This window comes from Citrus sinensis, chromosome 3 (assembly GCF_022201045.2).
Source record: "Citrus sinensis cultivar Valencia sweet orange chromosome 3, DVS_A1.0, whole genome shotgun sequence".
NCBI classification, from domain to species: domain Eukaryota; kingdom Viridiplantae; phylum Streptophyta; class Magnoliopsida; order Sapindales; family Rutaceae; genus Citrus; species Citrus sinensis.
Window position 1 is genome coordinate 44,366,479 of NC_068558.1, and position 20,326 is coordinate 44,386,804.

The 20,326-nt window shown below is 38.5% G+C and overlaps 7 protein-coding genes across 10 annotated transcripts; 2 read left to right on the forward strand and 5 right to left on the reverse strand.

Moving 5' to 3' along the window:
* The first annotated feature begins 247 nt into the window (after window positions 1-247).
* Window positions 248-2,074, forward strand: LOC127900842 (uncharacterized). Its single transcript, XM_052436102.1, has 5 exons — window positions 248-532; window positions 623-769; window positions 855-997; window positions 1,059-1,221; window positions 1,307-2,074. The coding sequence occupies exons 1-5, from the start codon at window positions 248-250 to the stop codon at window positions 1,940-1,942; spliced, it is 1,374 nt and encodes a 457-aa protein (XP_052292062.1). The 3' UTR covers window positions 1,943-2,074.
* LOC127900843 (putative ubiquitin-like-specific protease 1B) lies at window positions 2,059-2,974 on the forward strand. Its single transcript, XM_052436103.1, has 4 exons — window positions 2,059-2,094; window positions 2,191-2,286; window positions 2,377-2,505; window positions 2,576-2,974. Exons 1-4 carry the CDS (start codon window positions 2,059-2,061, stop codon window positions 2,972-2,974), a joined length of 660 nt encoding a protein of 219 aa, XP_052292063.1.
* Window positions 2,975-3,190: 216 nt separating this feature from the next.
* LOC127900844 (uncharacterized) lies at window positions 3,191-4,585 on the reverse strand. Its single transcript, XM_052436104.1, has 2 exons — window positions 3,821-4,585; window positions 3,191-3,745 (listed from the first exon to the last, which is right to left on the reverse strand). Exons 1-2 carry the CDS (start codon window positions 4,583-4,585, stop codon window positions 3,191-3,193), a joined length of 1,320 nt encoding a protein of 439 aa, XP_052292064.1.
* LOC127900990 (uncharacterized) lies at window positions 3,220-6,742 on the reverse strand. Its single transcript, XM_052436628.1, has 2 exons — window positions 6,518-6,742; window positions 3,220-5,817 (listed from the first exon to the last, which is right to left on the reverse strand). Exon 2 carries the CDS (start codon window positions 5,810-5,812, stop codon window positions 4,673-4,675), a length of 1,140 nt encoding a protein of 379 aa, XP_052292588.1. The 5' UTR covers window positions 5,813-5,817; window positions 6,518-6,742; the 3' UTR covers window positions 3,220-4,672.
* A 192-nt stretch (window positions 6,743-6,934) lies between these two features.
* Window positions 6,935-14,838, reverse strand: LOC102627163 (mediator of RNA polymerase II transcription subunit 33B). Its single transcript, XM_006479705.4, has 12 exons — window positions 14,394-14,838; window positions 14,164-14,274; window positions 13,557-13,904; window positions 13,092-13,411; window positions 12,912-13,003; window positions 12,127-12,487; window positions 11,549-11,762; window positions 10,865-10,979; window positions 10,549-10,710; window positions 9,402-10,062; window positions 8,634-8,840; window positions 6,935-8,178 (listed from the first exon to the last, which is right to left on the reverse strand). Exons 1-12 carry the CDS (start codon window positions 14,681-14,683, stop codon window positions 7,058-7,060), a joined length of 4,002 nt encoding a protein of 1,333 aa, XP_006479768.1. The 5' UTR covers window positions 14,684-14,838; the 3' UTR covers window positions 6,935-7,057.
* A 384-nt stretch (window positions 14,839-15,222) lies between these two features.
* Window positions 15,223-18,307, reverse strand: LOC102627850 (RNA exonuclease 4). Of its 3 annotated transcripts, none has more exons than XM_006479707.4 (7): window positions 18,170-18,307; window positions 17,716-17,867; window positions 17,484-17,617; window positions 17,110-17,333; window positions 16,811-17,017; window positions 16,068-16,148; window positions 15,223-15,566 (listed from the first exon to the last, which is right to left on the reverse strand). In XM_006479707.4, exons 1-7 carry the CDS (start codon window positions 18,208-18,210, stop codon window positions 15,344-15,346), a joined length of 1,062 nt encoding a protein of 353 aa, XP_006479770.1. In that variant the 5' UTR covers window positions 18,211-18,307; the 3' UTR covers window positions 15,223-15,343. The 3 variants fall into 3 exon arrangements, with proteins under 3 accessions (XP_006479770.1, XP_024954355.1, XP_052292589.1); XM_025098587.2 differs by having other exon boundaries at window positions 17,716-17,974; window positions 18,170-18,278; XM_052436629.1 differs by having other exon boundaries at window positions 15,419-15,566; window positions 16,109-16,148.
* A 511-nt stretch (window positions 18,308-18,818) lies between these two features.
* Window positions 18,819-20,201, reverse strand: LOC102628147 (heavy metal-associated isoprenylated plant protein 32-like). Of its 2 annotated transcripts, XM_006479708.4 has the most exons (3): window positions 19,784-20,201; window positions 19,607-19,685; window positions 18,819-19,484 (listed from the first exon to the last, which is right to left on the reverse strand). In XM_006479708.4, exons 1-3 carry the CDS (start codon window positions 19,808-19,810, stop codon window positions 18,961-18,963), a joined length of 630 nt encoding a protein of 209 aa, XP_006479771.1. In that variant the 5' UTR covers window positions 19,811-20,201; the 3' UTR covers window positions 18,819-18,960. The 2 variants fall into 2 exon arrangements, with proteins under 2 accessions (XP_006479771.1, XP_024954378.1); XM_025098610.2 differs by lacking the exon at window positions 19,784-20,201 and having other exon boundaries at window positions 19,607-19,754.
* Between the last annotated feature and the right edge of the window lie 125 nt (window positions 20,202-20,326).

The following is a 20,326-nucleotide window of genomic DNA, read 5'->3' on the forward strand; positions in this document are numbered from 1 at the left end:
GCTTCGGCAAGTGTCACATGGCGATGGAAATGACAAAGATGAGTTATGGTTTCAAGTTGGCGATCATTTGATACGACTATCGATTGGAGAGTGGTGCCTAGTAACGGGACTTTGTTATGGCGAAAAAGTATTCCTGACGAAGCATAAAACAAATCATAGGTTACTTAATAAGTACTTTGGAGGCAGGATTCGCGATATAAATCTTGGCCAGTTCGAGGAAATATTTATGAACTTACGCTTCAAGACTATGAATGACACCGATGCGCTAAAAATTGCCATGTTTTACTTTGCTGATAGAGTGCTACACGGAAGAAAGGATCATTGTCAAATCAATTTCAATTTACTTAATGAGGTAGATGACATAAATCATTTTCGAAGTATTCCGTGGGGTCGTTTGTCATGGGAAACAATATATAAAAGCATTGATAATGTATTGAACGACAAAGCTAAAAAATTTAAGAAGGCAAGCGCAGAAAATCCATTGCATAGAATTGAGAAATACAACTTTTACGGCTTTACGTCGGCAGTGCATGTAAGTGAAGAAGTTTTTTTTATAACTTAGTTTTGTTATAATAAATATTTAATGACACGTTTTTTTACTTCATATATTTCCTTGTTGAAGGCATGGATTTTTGAAGCGATCGAAGGACTACCATTAGAGTGGGTGGAGAAAATTAAGAGGAAGGGTGCTCGGATCGTGCGATGGAAGCCTGTGGCTTCTTTAAATATTAACTTCGGCGAAGTGTATTCATACCTGAACGAGCGTCTTGTAAGTCATTTATATGTATGTTTGTATATAAGTATTACATAATATATGGTTATACTAATTGAAAATTTGGTAATCTTTACGACAGGATGACACCATTTTCCAAACCCTGAAACCGGATGCAAAGGAGAGAGCCACAAATTATTGGAAGAGTGTCGAGGATTACGTGCCATATTTGCCAAGTTGGGTCCGTAATGTGGGTATCATCTATAGTATCATTGAAAATCGGATGCAAAGTCATTTATATGTTTGTTTTTTTTGTATTTACTGTTTTCTGTTTTACTTGGTGCAGCACCAGCCTTCAATCAATGCGACATCCAGTACAAAGGCCAAACGAGGTGGATCCTGACCCCACGAGCCCAATAGGACTGGAGCAGAGTCTTGTTGAGGATGCCGGTGCTGCCGACGACCATTATGAATCCGCACATGATTCAGATGACAGAAATGAGCCAGAGGTAACTTCTGTCGTCTTGAACATTTACAATGCACATATACTTATCCGACATTTTGTCATTACTTTCTTATTTGCGTAAATTGTAGGCAAGGACTAAGTTCCGCAATGATTATTTCGTTGGACGACTGGATAAAATAGAGTCTTCCATTCACGAGTTGAGGTCGGAACTTCAGACTGGACACAGTTCCATTAACGAACTGAGGTCAGAACTTATGGCGGAACGCAGAGAAGCACAACAATATAGAGCAGCGGTCATGGGGTTTATGGCTTCGTTTGGCGCGGGTGCTTCAAAGGGCGCGTACGGTGATTCTCCGTTTGGCCCCGCGCCCTCGGTGAGCAAGTTTCGTATGTTTTCGTTATGTTATTATGATTTCAAACCCGAACTTATGTTAATATGTTCATCTCCTCGAAACAACAGGCCCCAGATTGCTATGGTCCGAACGTTGATGCTGGCTATAGTACGCATACTGATGCTGGTAATGACGACGAGCACACCCCTATGTCCTTGTACAGTCTACATGGGGACATATGTGATGACAGTGTACAGATATTCACGGAGGCACCTCCCGGCGTTAGTAAGTTTGGGCGTCCGTACCGACCATCGTATATATTTGGCAGTCCTTACTTCATTCCTCATTTCAAGAGAGTTAGGAATGTCAGGCCTCTACCCGCACTCAACATTACGGACTATGAAATTGATGAAAGATCGAGTGTGGATATGAATCCGCTTAGGGGACTAGAAGACTCAAGACTATGTGAGGAGTTTGATCAGTGGTTTGCCGGCAACATTTCCGTGGATTGGCCCGTCCAACAGTCTCGAAATTTCTTTGAAATACTTATGGGCAATGCTTCGATGGGGTGGTTTGGTGACGAGGTAAGCGTGTTTAATGGTCAGTACATTACAATACACAATAATATTTCTGCTGGCATGGATATTGATATAAATTTACTTGGTATAATCCCTTCACAGCATATTCACACGTATTACCGCTTGATCAGCGAGAAGCAACGACGGTTTCCAAATGCACTACCACAACGCGTCACGCATACAGATACATACTTTTGGGCATGTTTTCAAATTTTATAATCATTAATTATAATTTCGATGTTTTAAATATCTCGAAATGTTATTAATTTTCTACTCATCGTGTAATAGGTGTTCCTAAAGCAATTATGGAACAATGGTAGTTGTGATGTCAATTCATTACAATATGGCAACAACTTGAGCAGCTATATGGATGGGCGGGAAGATCTCATGTCCAAACTGTTTACGGATGTCGATATGGTAAGAATTGTCACTCAATCTTATGGTAATTGTGTATAAAATATACTAATTTACCAATTTATTTATGTAGATATTAATCCCTGTGAATTTGGGCGGCGATCATTGGGTACTAGCTCGAGCGAACCTTCGCGCGAGGAGGATGCGGATTTACGACTCGTTGGTTACCTTTCGCGAGGACAAAACATATTTGCGTAAATTCAAACCTCTTCAGGTCGTCTTCCCTCAATGGCTTCAAGATGTTGGATTCTACAACATTCGATCTGAGCTGCAGAGTGCCGACCCTTGGAAAGTAAGAATCGTTAAGGATGTGCCCCAACAATCACCTGGAAGTGGTGATTGCGGTGTATTTATGTTGATGTTTACAATGTATTTGATGTTCGGGCTAAAACTTGATTTTGATAGTAGCCACGGGCATTACTTCAGGAAGAAAATTGCTGTAGATATATTCACGGGCGATATTGCCTTGTAAGTCGTTGTATTGTATTAAGACTTGATGTATGGATGTAGATTGTTTTTCTAATAGATATAAACTTTTGATATATTCATATATTTAGCTATAAGTAATTATTGATCAACTTTAGTACTCATTATGCAAATGAACATAACATAATATACCTCATTACATATAATTGTAATATAAATTATAATAAGAGTTCATAATCCATAATTAGTTACAACGACACAGTCAGTTTGGATTCGACACAATAGGATTTTTACATCTCTTGCGGTTATGACCTGGTTGGTTGCATCGACCACATCTCACAGTTTTTCGGTTAACATCCTCACCGATAGAAGGAATTCTTAACTCTGGACGACGACCAGGTGGTGGTGCTTTGATCGGTGGGTTAACTCTGATTTCCTGGATTTCTTCTGGAATGTCCCAATCTGTCATGTCCCCAACCGGCTCTACTGGTTCTGCATATGCCATGACCAATGCATTTTTAGAGTAATAATCAGAGCAAAGACTTATGTAATCCACACGGACGATCAGACAAGCAGCAATTGCAGGCGCACAAACAAGCTGATCGAGTTGGAATACTCTACAGGAGCAAGTTCTTTCATGAATGTTAACTATCCCTTCCTTCATACCACCACCCAAAACATGAAATCGATGTTGAGACACTGGCCGAACGGTCATTCTTTCGGCCAAAATTCTCATTTCGCCGAGTATCTCATCTGCCCACGTCGTTAGACGAGTGCTCATCGATTTAGCGACAATTTTCCTATCATAAAACCATTGCTGTAATGTTTTTCTAAAGTGATCAACAAGATGAGTAACAGGAAATTTTCGCGGTTCCCTCATTAAAGAATTCACGCTTTCTGCAATGTTGGTGGTAAGTATGCTGTATCTCCTACCTTCAAATCCGGACCTTGCCCAATTACACGTGCCCACATTATTCTCTAAGTAATCAGCCGCGGCCGAGTGGAGCATCCACAACCCTTCAAGTTGTCTTTTAAATTCTTCGTGTCCATATGCCTTTGCTGCATTAATAAAAGCTGGCTTGAATTGATCCCAAATAGCTTTGGACATCCTGAATTTAGACTTAATGTTGCCTTTGACATGGTAAAAATAAACTCCATGACTAGCAGTGTGAAATGCTTTTAAAACGGCTCGCTTGATGGCAGTGCATCGATCAGAGATAAATACTAACTCTGGCCTATCGCCAATCACTCCGTGTAACTTCGTCATAAACCATTCCCAAGCATCATTGTTTTCTGAATCCATGACCCCAATAGCTAACGGATACAGTTGATTATTACCATCCAGACATGTTGCTACAAACATGCTTCCATGATATAGCCCCTTCAAATGAGTGCCATCTACAGCGATCACAGGCCTTATGTACTGTGTGAAGCCCTTAATGGAAGATCCAAGCGCAACAAAGTAGTATAAGAAATTATCATCTCCATCCCGCTGGAGGTGTGTCACTGTGCCCTCATTCGCTTTAGTCAAAACGTGAGAGTATTTGGGAAGTAAGTTGTATGACTCTGCAGGGTTCCCTCGTACTATTTCAAGACCGACTTCTTTAGCCCGATATGCTTGCTGATATGTTAACTGGACCCCGTATTCTTGCTGCATGTCTGCTCTAATGTCATTCGGCGTGTATATCCGTTTATCCTGAATAAATTTATCCGCGATAAGATGGCCAACAACCCGACTCCTAACTTAGCGGAGGCCACTAGGCAAAACCTCATTAGAGCACGTATGAACATTGTCAACTCTTCTCACTACCCAAGGAACATTATGCTCATCCGAACCTCTTGTTGCGCGAAGACGCCAATTACATGATTCCGAAGAACAATGAGCCTCAAAGCGTGTCGTTGTGGACCGTGCAATCTTGAAATCAAACTTTTCCCGCAAGGCCACTTTGCGCAATTCCAGTATTAACTCATTCTTCTCAACGAACAACTTTCCCACACTAATGTCCGCAGAATTATAGCTTCTAACTAAGTCTGGAGCAACCAAGTTTGAAGGCAAAACTGGAGCAAGACTCACCAGGGGATCAACTGTTGTCCTCCTCCTCGAACGGGCCATCGGAGGAATAGGTCGATTCTCTCTATTGTTAACAGGAATATCATACTGATGCTCATCCTCATTATTGATAGGAATATCGGAATGACCAGTGTCCCTATCATCAACTTCAGTATTGGAGTTCATGCCTTGCACATTATCAGCTTCTGTGTTGTTGGTGTTATAACCAGGATCATCATAACTGCGGAACTCATTATTTTGAAATGGAGAGTAATGTTGCCCTAACGATGTCCCTAATGGTAACACATTATCTTCAACATCCGATATCGTAATGCCATTATCATCAATAGTGTCATTGTTTTCGTTGACTGGTGAGTAATGTTGTTGGAACGACATTTGTTGTGGTAACACCTCTTCCTCAATATCAGGGACAGGCTCGTTTGCTCTAAACGAACTTTCACTTTCCACAAGTGGCTCAGGATTTTCGGCCGGAACTCGAGAATGTGTGGTGACAAATATAGGGATGCATCCATAATTGACCACATCAGAGGCCATGTGCAGCACAACATTAACCATTTCATCATTAAATATATCCATAGGTAGTGAACATGCACGATACATTGTGTTACTAGATCTCAAAGTTGTCTTCATCGACAAACTATATTCAATAGGATTTATCTGTAAAACTTCATACACCCTTGCCATAAATTGCTCAAACGTACAATCTTTCCGAACTAAAAATGCTGTATTCTTCGCATTCACGTACTCCATACGGCCATCTGCTAATGTCTCCCACCAACCGTCATAACATAATTGAAGTACAACGGAATCCATTAAACCTAAAAAAAAAACAAAAGAGATAAGATTTCACGCTACAAAACCTAGTAAAAATGAATATGCAGTACATTTATGTGGATGAAATGAAGTATACAATTTTTGATTTACTTCGTCTCATCGTAAGTTTCGAAATGATATATTATACACCTAAAACGGACACATGTAGCCCAAGTTATTACTTTCGGAAAATAACTTAAATTTAGTGAGACAGGCAGTGGGACAGGTGCCTGTCTCACATAAAACCAACAAATTTATGTAAGACAGGCGCCTGTCCCACTTGCCTGTCTCACATAAAACCAGTGGTAACAAATGAGACAGGCGCCTGTCCCACTTGCCTGTCTCACATAAAACCAGTGGTAACAAGTGAGACATGCGCCTGTCTCACACGCCTGTCCCACTTGCCTGTCGCACATATTTTGGTGAGACAGGCAAGTGAGACAGGTGCCTGTCTCACATAAAACCAGTAGATTTATGTGAGACAGGTGCCTGTCTCACTTGTTCTGGGTTTCTGTTTTACTCGATTTTTCAGGGGTTTCAATAATTGATTTTCATTTCTCAACTCAAACTAACTACTTTAACAAGTCACATTGTTTTGTTAATGAAAAATAACAACATTTGCAATAAAAACTCACTTCAATTTCGAACTCAAATGATAAAATCAATAGATTAAAAGTTTAGGTTATGGTAAGAGTATAAACTAACCTTAAGAAGCTCTCCAATTGATAATTATATCTTCAATTATGTAATACTTGTTTGATGAAATTTGCTAATTTATTGAGAGTAATGGAGTTTGTTGAGTGATGAAATTTGTTAAGTTGAAAAGGGAAAAGAGGTGGAAGTGCTGGAATTGATAAGGGAAAGTGGCATGCCTTTGTAAATTTGATGAAAATGATGAGGGTAATATAGTCCAAAAATAGGGTGTTTGACTAGTTATGATAGAAAAAAATTTGAGGGGTTAAAGTTGAAAAATGCCTAATTTTTTTTGGCTATTTTTGTAAATTTCCCTAGCGGGTTCGAGGGATTCTGTGATATCATAACTAAAGGTGTTAGGTAGCTAGTTCATAATTCTAACCTGATTTTCCATTATATCATATTATGTTTTGATTTTACAAGCAATAATAATAATAATAATAATAATAATTAATGTAGCAGTTTTTTGTTACAAACATCCGCTAGACGGAAAGGATTATATTAGATAATATAATCCATACAAGTAATCTTCTACCTTATAAGCTAATACCTCTAAATTTTACTTTCAACAATCAATTGGGCAGCTGCACCCATTGCACCAACGCCGCCTACTCCCAGCAGGGTCAGGGCCAATTCTTCCTCATCCCATTGCCTCAGACCCTTGCTCAGCCTCTTTAATGCATCCACATTAATCTCTAGCATCCATGTTGGTGTGCAACCCACAATCAAGGTAACAAACCCTGATACATAGGCCCGCCAAGTGGCGCAATCACAACCCACTGATATCTTCCTGTCTAGTGCACTTGCAAGAAATTCTAGGTGAGTCCCAAGAACCGTTGGTCGCTTCTTTGATGCTCGTGATTCCGAGTCCACACCCCAAGCAAATGTTGCACAATACACTGCAAAGTACGCAAGTGCATAACCTCCCAACATGCCAACCATGCATCCTGATTCCCCTCCTTCCTGCACCAGTCCATGCACTGATATAAACCAAGATGGCAGAGTTTCTGTCAATAAAGAGTGCACCAAACTTGATCCACCAGATATCCAAACTAATGAAGCCCCAAGTGAAGCTGCAAGCTTGGCACGTGTCATTGCTGCAGCAAGAGATACTTGCCCATATCTCATTCCATGTTTGGTCTTCTTCAATTTCTCCAATTTCTCCCTGGGCAGCCCACAGCTAGCAATATCTCTAACACAATGCATTAAAATAGAGAGAATTTCCTCTTTCATGAACATGACATCTCTAACAGAACGGTGAACTCGCAAGTAGAGAATACCAGGGCCAACTGGAGAGATACCGCCTGAAAAGTGTGAGCCAAATCCATGGCCAAGAAGGGCACCTACACCACCATTGCTGTAATTGTGAGAGGAAGTCAACCCAAGAGTGGATGTGAAGCAGCTCTTGAGGAGTTGGACTACAGCATCAGTATTATAGTGGAAGACTGTGCCAGAAGCAGAGAACACAAGGAAGTCATTCCAACGCTTTACTTTCTGAGCCCATAGTGAGGCTACAATGGGCATGCATGGCCAGGGGCAACTAGAGGCAAGAGAACTCAAGCCAAGGCCTACTAGAGCGAGAAAACGATCAGAGGCTTTATCAAGTTTAAATGTTATTGTGAGGCTAACTAGGGCAGCCAATGGTAAAGGAAGCGTAGCTGGAGAATTTCCCCCTGCAAGCAAACAAGTTTGAGGCATAATATCAAACAGACTGATTTATAGAACCATAAAATTCCCGGTAAATCTGAAATGATATTTCATTCATTGCACTCATTTATTATAACATCAAAAAAACCGCAAGTAATTCCACTCTTCCACCTTTATCATCAGGAGCCGAACCTCCTCTGTTTAAGAATGTATATGTGTTGATCAAAATCTCAAGTTAAATTATTAATTCCTGGGTACATATTTTCCTTACAAATAATACCAGCTCAACCATAAGTGACAGAGTGTCTAGGAGAGTTGACTGACACGACTTTTACTCAAAAGAGTTGAATGGAAAAGGATGATTATTCTTGGTTGTGATGGCAGTAAGGCAGTAGATGTGAAGAAATTTCATTGTGTCCATTGACGAGCATTCAACAAAGCAGATATAATAACTCACATAACAGACAATATGAAGAAATACCTACGGCAACGGTTGGGACATCAACACCAGTGGCAGCTAGGATTTTCTTGATCTGTTGTTCTATAGAGGATAAATTTGTAGCAGGGCTTGGCCAGTCAGTTCCATTCATAAAGGCTGGCTTCCATAAGCCCCGTGTTACTTCTGCAGAAAAGTAGCTAACAACGGTTGCCAGAGTTGCTGGAAGACAATCAGAAAGTTCTTTGAGTCCTGAGATAAGAGTAAAAAGATTTTAAGAGGCAGACAAGTATATGATATATTGAGAAATATGAATAAAACCGTCATACATTTCATATATACGTTTACCACCTCACAGATGCCAACAAGATATGCTTAGATCATTGAAAAGATAATACGGGCAGATCAACAAACAATATTTTTGTAAATGGTGATATATATAAAAGAAAAATTGAGGTCAGTGGTAATTTTGTAACAATACATCGAGTAAACTGTAATTTGACACTAGAATTTCAGACATTGATATGAAACTTCCCAAAGTGGATTTAAATTTCTGTAAATGAAAAATATAATATCTTAAGAAAAAGAAAACTCATTATCTTATATGAAATAAGTGGGCCACTAATTTACTGTTTATATAGGCCCAGCATATAGAAATAAACATATAATAATCAACTGCATGAACCGCCAACCACTAGATCCCTTCTCACCAAGCTCCAAGTGTACTTTCATCTTTCAAGTAAATGTCGCACCTAGATGATAAAGATTCAATAACAAAAGCATTCCTTCCCTCTTTAAGTATATTAGACAAACCTGTAGCCAGTTCACGAGGTGACAATCTGCCATGGGCGCAGGCGGCCAGAGCAGCATCAAGCACAAAAGGAGTTGCTTCCAGGATGTCCCATGCAGGAACTTTGAGTTTAATTGATACATCCTCCAAACCAGAACCAGATGAATTGGTACTTCCAGAAGTTGCAGAAGTTAAAGGCGTCCCACTTCTATTAATCTTTCTAAACATCTTAGTGAGAAGCGCATCAACAATCAGATGAACAGAGGTCCCATGTACAAGACCAGTGAGGGTGGAAGCAATACACTCTTCATTCTGTCGATACCATCGCTTTAATTTGGGAAAAGAGTCCATAAATATGGGATCTGTAGAAAACTTTATATTTTTTGAAAATCTTTTGCTTTTCATTTGATCCTTTGGTGAAGTCCCAAAAGATGCTAATTTAGAGTTACGAACTAGCAGGAGATATTCAGGACTTAGTTGGGAAGCAACCAGTGGCATGTCTACAGTTAACTGTTCAAGAGGAGGTTTATGGAACCTCCATAATCTCACTAGAATGGTAAATGCATTGGAGAACACTGCATAACAAGAGAATTCTTCTCCCGATGAAAGAGTCCATGAGGCATTTGGTATGCTTGATCCAAAAACCTCACAAATGGGCATCAATGCAGCTGCAAGTAGTGGAACCTGGCAATAGAAATTGAACAAAATTAGCTGACAACATGAAGACCTTAGGTTTCTTCATTCCTTAGATTGGACCTTTAGCTTTTGTCCCTTTAGCTTTTGTCCGTTTTTATTTTTAATAAATTCCAATATTTTCAATTATTGAGTCAGCAGAAATATATGCAAGCAGCCATGCATCATTAGCTAAGATCATTAGCGAAGTGACCTACACGGATGAGGAAAGCGATGCTACTTCAATTTCTTTCTGGTCTTCATATTTTGTTCTCAGGGTTTCTTTTTATTTCATAGATACAAAGAACTTAGGAGGATTCCTTTCTTCATCTTCAAATAAATAGGAGCCCTCTAGATTTCATTTATTTTCCATGAACCAAGGACATATTCTTTCTGGACTCTAGTAACCGAACCTCTTCAAGAACTTGTTTCGCTACTATTTTTGCAATTAGTTCAAATTTCAAACATGAAGCTATAATATGCTTAAATAGAACCTACCCAGCCGTGTAAAGAAAAAATCTGGATGCAATCCACAGATGATATTCCAACAAGAAGAGTGTTCAGTAATGCAGCATAACCAATTAAATGACTTTCACTCCCAGAATAATCTGCAGGAACTGGAGGCGACAGCAGCTTTATAATGAAAAGAATGGTGTTTTCCTACAAACAAGAACCAAAAGAAAAATTCACTATAAAGGACATAGGAACCAGGAAAAGTAACACGACTCCTGAACCAATAAGGAAGACGGCGGGAAAGTTTGCCATTGGCTGATAGAGAGTCTGTAAGTAAACATAATAGCATCCACTATGTTACCTGAACACTCCAACCACGAACCAGAGATGCCCCACAAAGAACTGTAGCAGCACATATCTTCTCATCGTCTGAACCATTGACTGCAATCTCATATACCTTCTCGATCTCTGCTAAGCTTCCATCAAATCCATGAGCTTAGATTAAGTTCCCATATCACTGGGTAAATTTACAAAAAAGAGCATCTGATATACCTGGCTTCAGGAAAAAGATTGTTGTAACTGAAGACCAGGTCATAGTCAGAAAAAACCAGGAATGCTGCAGTTAACATGACAACCATGCTGTTTTCCTAGCCAAATTGGAAATAGAATAGCGGAAAAATAAAGGCTATTACTTCAAGTATGCATTTTTTACGTGCATTGACTGACATCATAATTGCATTTGTGTAACTATATTAGGCAGAATCATTCAGGCCACTAAATCAATATTTCAGCTGAAAAAATTCAGTGAGGTCATTGACTAATATTATGAGATTAGATCTACTTTTGTCAAAGTTACTTCATTTATTCAAGCATTTTAATGTTAGCAGGGCACTACACTTGATAAATTATGTATATAATAAAAAATGAACATAAAATAAAGAAATTGATAGAAAATGTGTGATTCTAGGGCGATTATTAGAATGATTGATCTAGAACAAAAAGAAATTAATAGATATGCTATTGAGAGATTCAAGAAGCAGCATACCTAGAAGCTGGAGTTACAACTAAAGCATTTGTCAAAGATGGAGTTAGAGGCGACCCCTTCATCAATGATGACCAACCGGACATTTGGGTAGCAATACTACAGGGTACTTGGTTGCTGTCTGAAGCATTCACGTAGCCCGGCCAAAGATATGCAGATGTGTCCAGCAGATTCCTGGCAATACAAGCCTCGACAATTAGATGCCGCATGTTTCCTACTGCAAGGAAAGTGAAAGATTGAAAGCAAAGTTATTTAAAGAAGACAAGACAATATCTCTCCACAGTCAATGAAAGGGAAATTCAAAAACATATTCAAGAATAAGAATCTAAGATGAATAATGTGAAAGGGGCTATGTAATTTTCAGATTCAATTAGTTCATAAAAATTTCTTTTATGAAATCTTAAATTAAGGGAAATTTCCGAAATGATTGATTAATCAAAAATATTTGTTCAAGAAAAGCTTGGGGGAGATATATGCGAAGATGGGCCCGGGCAGAAACATGTAGAAAAGTTTACTTACTTTTCTCCACAAAATAAACTACATAAATAAAGTTGTGAAACCGAAATAATAATATCACTTACAACAGCTCGTGGCCAAGCCATTCATGCTCACACTTTCATAGTAACCATTACCAACTGTGAGACCTGAAATGAACATAATTGCTTTTGCAGCAGCTTGATTGGCTATTGAACGAACAAATGGAGGTGGAGTTAACATGTCCTCAAAATCACCCAACAGTTGTAGACTTGTGACTAAATCTTTCCGCCGTCTTCCTGGAGCCTGCTTGTCTTTTGGAAGATTGCTTGGGCTTTGTTCAGTTTCATCAATCAACTCACTTTCCTCCTCCTCAATAATGTCAGCAACCGTAAGTGTTGTGACAGACAATACCATGCACAAGCTAGAGTCAATGCGAGGTACAGGGCCTTCTGATGGGTCCCTTTCCTAAAAGATACACCAAAATAAAAAATTAAGGCATGTCATTATAGATTTCTCGAAACAGAAGCATGTAAAATTACACTGGAACCTTGAAAATGATTCAGGTCAAATTGCAAGTGACTAGATTGGCTAGACAGATCCAATCGGGAATCAATAAAATGTAAGTTGGCATAAACATAAGAGTAAGCAAATTCCATCCATGCATGCTCAAAGTTACTAAATTCACAGTATACATTTCTATTTTTCGAACATTTCTTTTTCATGTTCTGGCTCTATTTATAAAACATGTAATCCATACATTAGACACAACATAGATGTTTTAGATTCCTCAGCCATAAAGCGATACCATATCCCAAAAAGTTTAGGCAAGCTGATATAAAGCTATTTTCAAAATTTGAAGCAACAAAATCAAGCTGGTACTAACTCCTACCCTTTGAAGAAGCCGTAGAGCTGCAATCCACAGACCCAAAAACGTATCATGCCATGTAGTACCATTTACTACCTGCAGAGCCTTTACTAAACCTGCATTATTGACTTGCCTCAATAACGCTGCCTAGAAGAAGTAGAGAAAGCAATGAACTAGCATCACAATACAACAATCCAATTTTACCAGTGAGAATTTCAACAGCACTAGTTGCAGCAACTTGAGTTCCATCCATAGCATCTTCCAGAAACAAATCAATTGGAAGCCACAGGGCAGACCGACTTGTCCCATTACATTGACCGGCCAACGACATTAAAGAACCAGGAAATGCCACTGCATGACACTCTTTTTGTGGTGCTGTTTTAGACTTCCTACCCAAATCCCCACGTGTATCAGATGCCAACTGCAGAAGGGCCTCAGGAGTTATAACTTTCGAATTCCTCAAAGCAGCTGACTTCAGTGCAAGCAGCCTTAGCCGCTCAATGAAACCTCCCCAGTGTGATGGCCTGAGAAGAATAATGGGGTTCGTGCATTAATGACATCTCAAAGTAACCTTCCTCCAAACTCTAAAAGAAATCAACTCAAATATTAGTAATGTCAATCATTATTTAAGATGAAGTTAAAAGATATCTAATAAAAACAAGCTCTCACATGTTCATATGTGCCAGGTAAAGAATCCTTGAAGTGACTTTGTTTTGAAGAAACTCTCCAATTAACTCAATGGCCATTGTAGTATTAGCTCTGAAAAGTCCCTCGTGGTGCTCAGACCTCTTATCAATAAAGCCATCAATCCCATCTATTTCCATGTCTTGTGGCCTAGTTGGCCATTTGAAATTCTTGTCTGAAGCAAATTCCAGCAAGCCTTCATCATCTAATGATGCATCAAGCAACTGCCATACAACTGAAAAGACAAACTCAACAAGAAGAACCCCCGACTCACACACTTTAAGGCCAAAAATCTGGGAAAGATTAAGAACATCATCTATAGAATTCATGATCCTGTAAATTTCACAATGAAGATGTGTCAGTGCCCATTACATCAATAATTTCCAAGCAAAATATCCAACAAAAACAACATGAAACAGAATGCATGCAGCTGAGCTGAAATATGAAGTTCCAGCTGCAAAATAAGAGCTAAAAGTTGATAGTAAGTAAACCAAAGTTAACACTTTACCGCTGCAGATAGATAGAGCAATATCAAACAGAGCCTAAGTCAAATAAGTGTGACATAATAAAAAGAAACGAATTTGATTCATACTTATCGTAATTTGGCCCATTCACTAGTGATGCAAAAGAAAAGGCATGCCGCGTAAGAAATTCCAAATAAAGCCTGTATGCTGCAGGGTGAAGCTGCCGATTTGAAATGACCCTGTAGTAAATAAATGATTGCATTTCCCATGATTTAGTTAATTTTTAAAAAAAAAAACAGAAAAAAAAACTATGTAATTGTAAGTGTAAGCATAAATATAAAAACATGAAAATTCAAACCTCGTGGAGAGGAGAGCGAGAACGAGAGAGGGAGGGACGATCTTCAAAGTCAAGGCTTTCTCGAGGAACTTCCATGTGATAGGAACGTGATTGTCCCAGCAGATGTGAGAGACGAGGAGGTGAGCCAGCTCGGTGGATGGGAGAGTCGGCCCGTCCCCGTCGGCGGCCGAGTTGAGCGTGGAGCTGAGTTGAATCGCCCATGTCAGAGGGTCGGTGTTCCGGTCCTGCGCCGTCTTCGTCAGCTCCAGCACTTCGCGCCATAGACTCTGTTGTTGATGATTCACCGCCATCAGTTTCAAGGCTCTTCTTCTAGAGATTGTAGATACAATTTTTCATTCCATTTAGTTACACGGTAAGAGAGCGACACGTTAAATGAGATAAGGGCGGAAAAGTCTCTATACGATTACTATTTAGTTTGATTTTCTTCGCAGATTGATTAAAACGTTTTGCGCTTTTGTCACTTTGCTGTAAATATTACGAAAGTCAAGATAGCAAAAGGCGGGCGGGCCGGCAGTTCCGCATGATTAAAATAACATCAACAGGTACAGCGACTATCAAACAATTAAATACTTCTTTCGCAACTGAAATGATATTTGCGCGATTACATTTAATAGGATATTACACGCCGCTTTGATGGCCGGTTGAATGAATAAAATAATTCATGGCATCCAAAAAAAGAAAAAATATATATATATTTTTGTTCGTTTGTTTCCCTTTTAATTATATAATATTTGTACCTCAAATTGTCCCCATTTGCACAAAACAGAAAAGAAAGAAGGTTAATTTGAAACTAGAAACATGGCGCGATATCTGATGATGGAGACCGTAATTCATTTGCAATAGAAAAGCATTCATTCATGTGCGCGCGAAATCAGAAAGGTGGTGCTTCATAAAAATTGCTATATACATAGAGATGAAGAAAGCAGAGGTACACAAGCTAAGGCTCCATACTAATCCAAGCACCAGCATCTATAGTCTGATTTTGATATCTGGTACAGTTCATTTGGGCTCATCTTCTCAAGCTCCTTGTATTTGTAAGAATCAAAACTGCCGGTAGTATTTTGGTTTCCAATTTCTTCTACCTGATGATCTTGTCTGCGGAATCTCTTGTACAGTCTCATGACAGATACACAATCTTCGTATGGATCATGCACCCCAGACTGTATATCATACCTGTGAAGCAAATAAATACGGTGATTTTCTATCCTTCTTACAGATTACATTAGTGATCGCAGAACTCCAAACATTGAATAGACACCAAGTGGCCGACCATACCATACTCTGCCGACGTGTTATTTGAAATCATAAAATGCATATAGATATTGCATGGGAACAAAAGACTGTTTTCCTTTCATTTTACTAAATTTCTTCTTTGACCTTCTTTAGGAATTCTTGCTTCCCCTATCACATCAACTATAAATTTTAAAAAAGTTACGAGACTTTCTAACATAAACAGCATCCAAGAACCTTTATAGTTTAACAGTGGAATAGTGAAATGTTAGAATCAGTTAAAAGTTTCCTCTTTCCTTTTTCCCTTGTAAAAGAAAAGAAATATCAATAGCAGCTCCACATGAACAAGAAACTTCAGGATAACAAAGAAAATTTAAAAAATTAAAGGGAGAGGGGTGGGGGTGTTAGTGATGAGGATGGGTGCTGAAAGCAAAAATAACTTGCCCTAGATACGTTCTGGTGAGGTACTTGAGCGAGTGGCTAACCAGATTTGTCTTCATCAATGGACGATATTTTGCAGTATCCCTACACAAAGAAAAGGTTATTTTAAGGCGCAAAAAAAAAAGGCCATGCTTCAATGCAACAATACAGCTGCATAGACAAAATATATGATAATCGAAAATGTCTTAAAATATTGAAATCAAAACTGTGAGAGCCAAAACACATGAAACTAGATACAAACAGAGTTCAGGTTTATTTTTTCACCAAGTGAAACTTATGAAACCAATGCAACTAGATACAAACAGAGTTCAGAGTTATTTTTCTCCAAGTAAAACTTTTGAAGCTAAGTTTAAATGCTACTAGTAGAAATTTCATCAAAACTTTTACCATAACTGTGGCTGCTCGAGTTTGGTGGCCTTTGCTGGAGAAGACTTGAAGTTTAAGCCCAGGAAATAAGGTAAAGGAGGTAATCATAGATACATCACAAGATTGTTTTAAAAGAAGTGTGATTCTCATTTCCAGATCCCAAATCACAATCAAGTTTGATTGTATTGCAGATTGAGAAGATCTATAAACACATTTTACTTTGAATTGAACATAGATAACCAGCTGAGTGGGTGATTTGAACCATATTATGACATTTGTCCGATTCAAATAACAATCCATCCTTTTTATCATGTATCTTTCAATGAAAGTGAACTTAAATCAATTAGACAGGTCAAAAATCTTTAAAATATTTATATTACCTCAGCATGTGATCAGGGTAATTCATCCTCAAGCTATCCAAATCATGCTCTAGACCATGACCCACAAGAAGTCTGGCCTTTCCACCATCCAACATAAGCCTCCCGGTAGACTCTCCATTGTTCAAAATTTCCAAAATTTTATCCTTCACTTCTTTAAGAGGCATGGCATTTTTTATATCCTCTTCAGTCAACCCAGTTACTTCATATCTGAAATTATTTACGAAGATATATCAATGATCAGCAGGTTCTTCCTAATGATTAATTTGCAGAATCAAAAACAATGTAGGGCAGGGAAATGCCTGTAGTTAGTGACAGGAAGTTGGGGTTGAACATATGTGTGAAAAATTACATTCTCATCTTCATCAACAAGGCAAACTCTAGCACAAAGATCAAGTGTTCCATTGCTTCCACCACCAACCATTTCACAGTCCATAGCAACTGCTTTGGGACCTCTGCATGTGCGCTTTTCATCAATTGCCCCTGAAATTTTCTTTTGAGATTCTGCATTAGACAGTGTTTTTTCCTGCGGCAATCAACAAAATATTCAAAGTGTGAATGTCTAGGAAATGATCAGATGTTCTGCAATTGATTGTCAAAAGGTTTAAAAACTACATGAGATAACAATCCTAGAAGTTTCCTAGCGGCAACCCTAAAAATTCAATAATCAACTTACAAAGGGAACAGGTGCAGAAAGGGAACATGCTTCTTTATGCTTGATAAGAGAACTGGGGCTATCAAAAATATTCATACAAAGATTGCACCCTCTGTCAGAGAAAATCCCCGAACAATGTGCTTTTGATAATGGACCTATAAGAAGGAAAATAAAATAAGAACCTATAAGAAGGAAAACAAAATAAGCAACTGACGAATGGACCAATCAGAATGAACATGAAAATATATTTTACCAGTAAGATGTTCCCGCAGAGATTCAAAAGATTTAGAGAGTTTTTGACAGACAGCACATTTTGGCTGATGAACTGAATGGTATGAGATTTTCATGTGCTCAATAAGATGATCCTTTCGCTTAAATTGTTTGTAGCACGCAACACATTTGTGCCTGAAAGTAATGTAAGCACAGGAGTCACATTACCCATGACCATTGTCTCAACAAGTGTAGCACACAAAAACAACGAAGCACCGACACAGCAAATGCAATCACCAGAGCTGACAAAATCACCCATTAGACTTTACAAAGCTAAGAAGACGAGTACATAACTATAAGAAGGGTAAATTCTGATGACCCAAAAAGGTAAATAGCTCAAAATTGCATTAACTAATTATTCTCAAAAAGTCAAAACCCTCATTTTTGCTGTATCGACCGTTGCCTCTTTTAGCAAAATGTAATTGAGAGAGTGTTACCTTGCCGTTGACCTTTTCGGAAGCTCCGCTTCAGTGTCCATTTCAACACCTGATGACTCGGAAATTTCATCGACTTTCTGCTGAAATTATTATGAAGCAAGGATAAAACCCTTTAAAAGAAATCGAAATTACCTAATTGCCCAGAAGAAACCCAAATAAGGAAGCTCTATGTTTAAGGGTAGGCAAATGGACGGGGGCATTTCCAAGCCCACGTTCGGCCCTCCCAGATGCAAAATTGGGCCGGCGTTGACCCACGGGCTTTTTTCTCTTCTTGGGAAAAAAAAAAATTAAAGGTATATGAAATTGTATGTGAACTTTAAAACTTTCTACCATCCAAATTTTTTTGTTGAGTACCGAACTTCATGTGTTAAACTTGTCGCTTTAAAAGGTACCGAATTTCAAAATTGTGCTACTTTTAGAAGATTTGATTCATCAATATGCCAAAGAATACAAGAATACAGCAACAACACTTGTAACGCCAAGCTTTAGTTCCAGTCATTCATAAGACTTAGGTTGTAGATTCAATTTTCAATGATTGTGTGAGTTTATAGCTTCTTTTTTTTTTATAAAAGAAGAAAAAAAAACGAAATGTGTCGAATAAAAATCTTGAAACTAAAGTGTTTAGTAATAAATATATATGGGAGAGAAGTCGCTGAACCTTAGAATTTTTTCACTTAATTTTTCGTCCATTAAATTTCCTTATTACAATAATACAATGATAGATGAATAATAATTAATACTAACTACTAATCATCGTATTGAGAACTTGAGATGACATCAAGCAGATAAGCTCACATTACACTGCAAACACTGACATTCTCATCACTGAATGTGTGGTGGGGAGCGTTGCCAACGTCCTGCCCTTGTGGTTCGTAGATGCTGAATGGATATGGCAGGGGTGGCCTTGTCCACCTAACATAGCGCGGTGGTGGAGGAGGCCTGTTATAAATCACCGGCTGATTAATTGGATGCACATAGTTTGGCCTTGGAAATCCTGGAAGCACTCTTCTCGTGCCATAGTTTGGGTGATGGCAGGAAGTGCAATTAGGCATCGCGTAACGAGCATCATATTCATACCCGCCACGATCATCGTGGTCGTGATCGTCGATCTCCTCTAGATTTCTTTTGTTGTCCTTGGAGTTGCCTTTCAAGAAGTGATCGAGTTTCTTTTTGGCCTTTTTAGGATCCTTTTCGTACGCCAATAGCTCTGCCTCTACGCCAAGTTTTCCTATCGTCTGCATGATTATGGCTGGATCTAGTAAACCAGTAACTATTACCAATCCTTCTTCTGTATCTATGTGAATACCTTGCACTCCTATACCACAAAGCAAATAAAATAAAATAAAATAAAAATATTAAACTTTATTTGTTTCAACTTTTGCCCTTTTCCAGTTACCACAAAGAAATAAAGGGTACAAGTCAATATATATGCATAACCTTGGATTTTCAGCAACTTCTTATTCATTTTACTGGGACATGCTTCACAACACTGGAGTTCCACTTTCAGAACGCAAATCTGCTTGTACATGCATAGTTCAAAAACATCTTGGATTTGCATGAATAAAAAAAGAGTGAAAAAAATATAAAGTAAGATATAAAACAAGATGCATATACCTGAGTTGGTGTGTTACAGTCAGCCATTTGAACCTCAAAAAAATGGAATGGCTGATGGGAACCCTATTCTTTTTTGAAGGTAAAGAGAGATTTATGTACTCAAATCTTTGACGAAAGGAAGTGTAAAATAAGAAACTATATTAATTGCCAAATATGGGAGAATCTCAATTTCCTTCAATTCAATAATGTATTAAAGAATTAAATTTTGTAGATTTAAGTATTTTAAGTTGGAAGACGGTTAAAGCACGGAGGTAGACAAAGTAAGATCGGAATTATATTTACTCATCCAGACAGATGTGGAACGAAATAGAAAATGGCAAGAAGAGATGTGTCAATTTTTAAAGGAATGTAAATCCAGAGGAAATTTCGGGATCCGATTATTGGATATTTTGGGTGACTAAATATATATGTATATTCCTTTGGCATCAAGCTGCTGCTAAAAAGACTCAATTTGAACTGCGTTGACCTAATGTTTGACAAACACACTAAGCTTGCACGTCTAAATTTGAAGAAATGAAGTACAGCAAGAACAACTGCATTTAC

Excerpts from the sequence above, each read along its gene's own strand:
- LOC127900842 (XM_052436102.1), top strand. The coding sequence starts at position 248 with ATGAATGACACCGATGCGCTAAAAATTGCCATGTTTTACTTTGCTGAT. Across the intron at positions 533-622 it reads GCTTTACGTCGGCAGTGCAT|GCATGGATTTTTGAAGCGAT; the intron begins GTAAGTGAAGAA and ends TCCTTGTTGAAG. Across the intron at positions 1,222-1,306 it reads ATGACAGAAATGAGCCAGAG|GCAAGGACTAAGTTCCGCAA; the intron begins GTAACTTCTGTC and ends CGTAAATTGTAG.
- LOC127900843 (XM_052436103.1), top strand. The coding sequence starts at position 2,059 with ATGGGCAATGCTTCGATGGGGTGGTTTGGTGACGAG. Across the intron at positions 2,287-2,376 it reads ATACAGATACATACTTTTGG|GTGTTCCTAAAGCAATTATG; the intron begins GCATGTTTTCAA and ends ATCGTGTAATAG. Across the intron at positions 2,506-2,575 it reads TGTTTACGGATGTCGATATG|ATATTAATCCCTGTGAATTT; the intron begins GTAAGAATTGTC and ends TTATTTATGTAG.
- LOC127900844 (XM_052436104.1), bottom strand. The coding sequence starts at position 4,585 with ATGCAGCAAGAATACGGGGTCCAGTTAACATATCAGCAAGCATATCGG. Across the intron at positions 3,746-3,820 it reads CCACCAACATTGCAGAAAGC|CAATGGTTTTATGATAGGAA; the intron begins GTGAATTCTTTA and ends AAAACATTACAG.
- LOC127900990 (XM_052436628.1), bottom strand. The coding sequence starts at position 5,812 with ATGGATTCCGTTGTACTTCAATTATGTTATGACGGTTGGTGGGAGACA.
- LOC102627163 (XM_006479705.4), bottom strand. The coding sequence starts at position 14,683 with ATGGCGGTGAATCATCAACAACAGAGTCTATGGCGCGAAGTGCTGGAG. Across the intron at positions 11,763-12,126 it reads TGGCTTGGCCACGAGCTGTT|TAGGAAACATGCGGCATCTA; the intron begins GTAAGTGATATT and ends CTTTCCTTGCAG. Across the intron at positions 10,063-10,548 it reads TTTTTTCTTTACACGGCTGG|GTTCCACTACTTGCAGCTGC; the intron begins GTAGGTTCTATT and ends TTCTATTGCCAG.
- LOC102627850 (XM_006479707.4), bottom strand. The coding sequence starts at position 18,210 with ATGGACACTGAAGCGGAGCTTCCGAAAAGGTCAACGGCAAG. Across the intron at positions 17,018-17,109 it reads CTTCCTGTCACTAACTACAG|ATATGAAGTAACTGGGTTGA; the intron begins GCATTTCCCTGC and ends AAATAATTTCAG. Across the intron at positions 16,149-16,810 it reads TACCCTGATCACATGCTGAG|GGATACTGCAAAATATCGTC; the intron begins GTAATATAAATA and ends TTCTTTGTGTAG.
- LOC102628147 (XM_025098610.2), bottom strand. The coding sequence starts at position 19,727 with ATGCAAATCCAAGATGTTTTTGAACTATGCATGTACAAGCAGATTTGC. Across the intron at positions 19,485-19,606 it reads GAAGTTGCTGAAAATCCAAG|GAGTGCAAGGTATTCACATA; the intron begins GTTATGCATATA and ends TTTGTGGTATAG.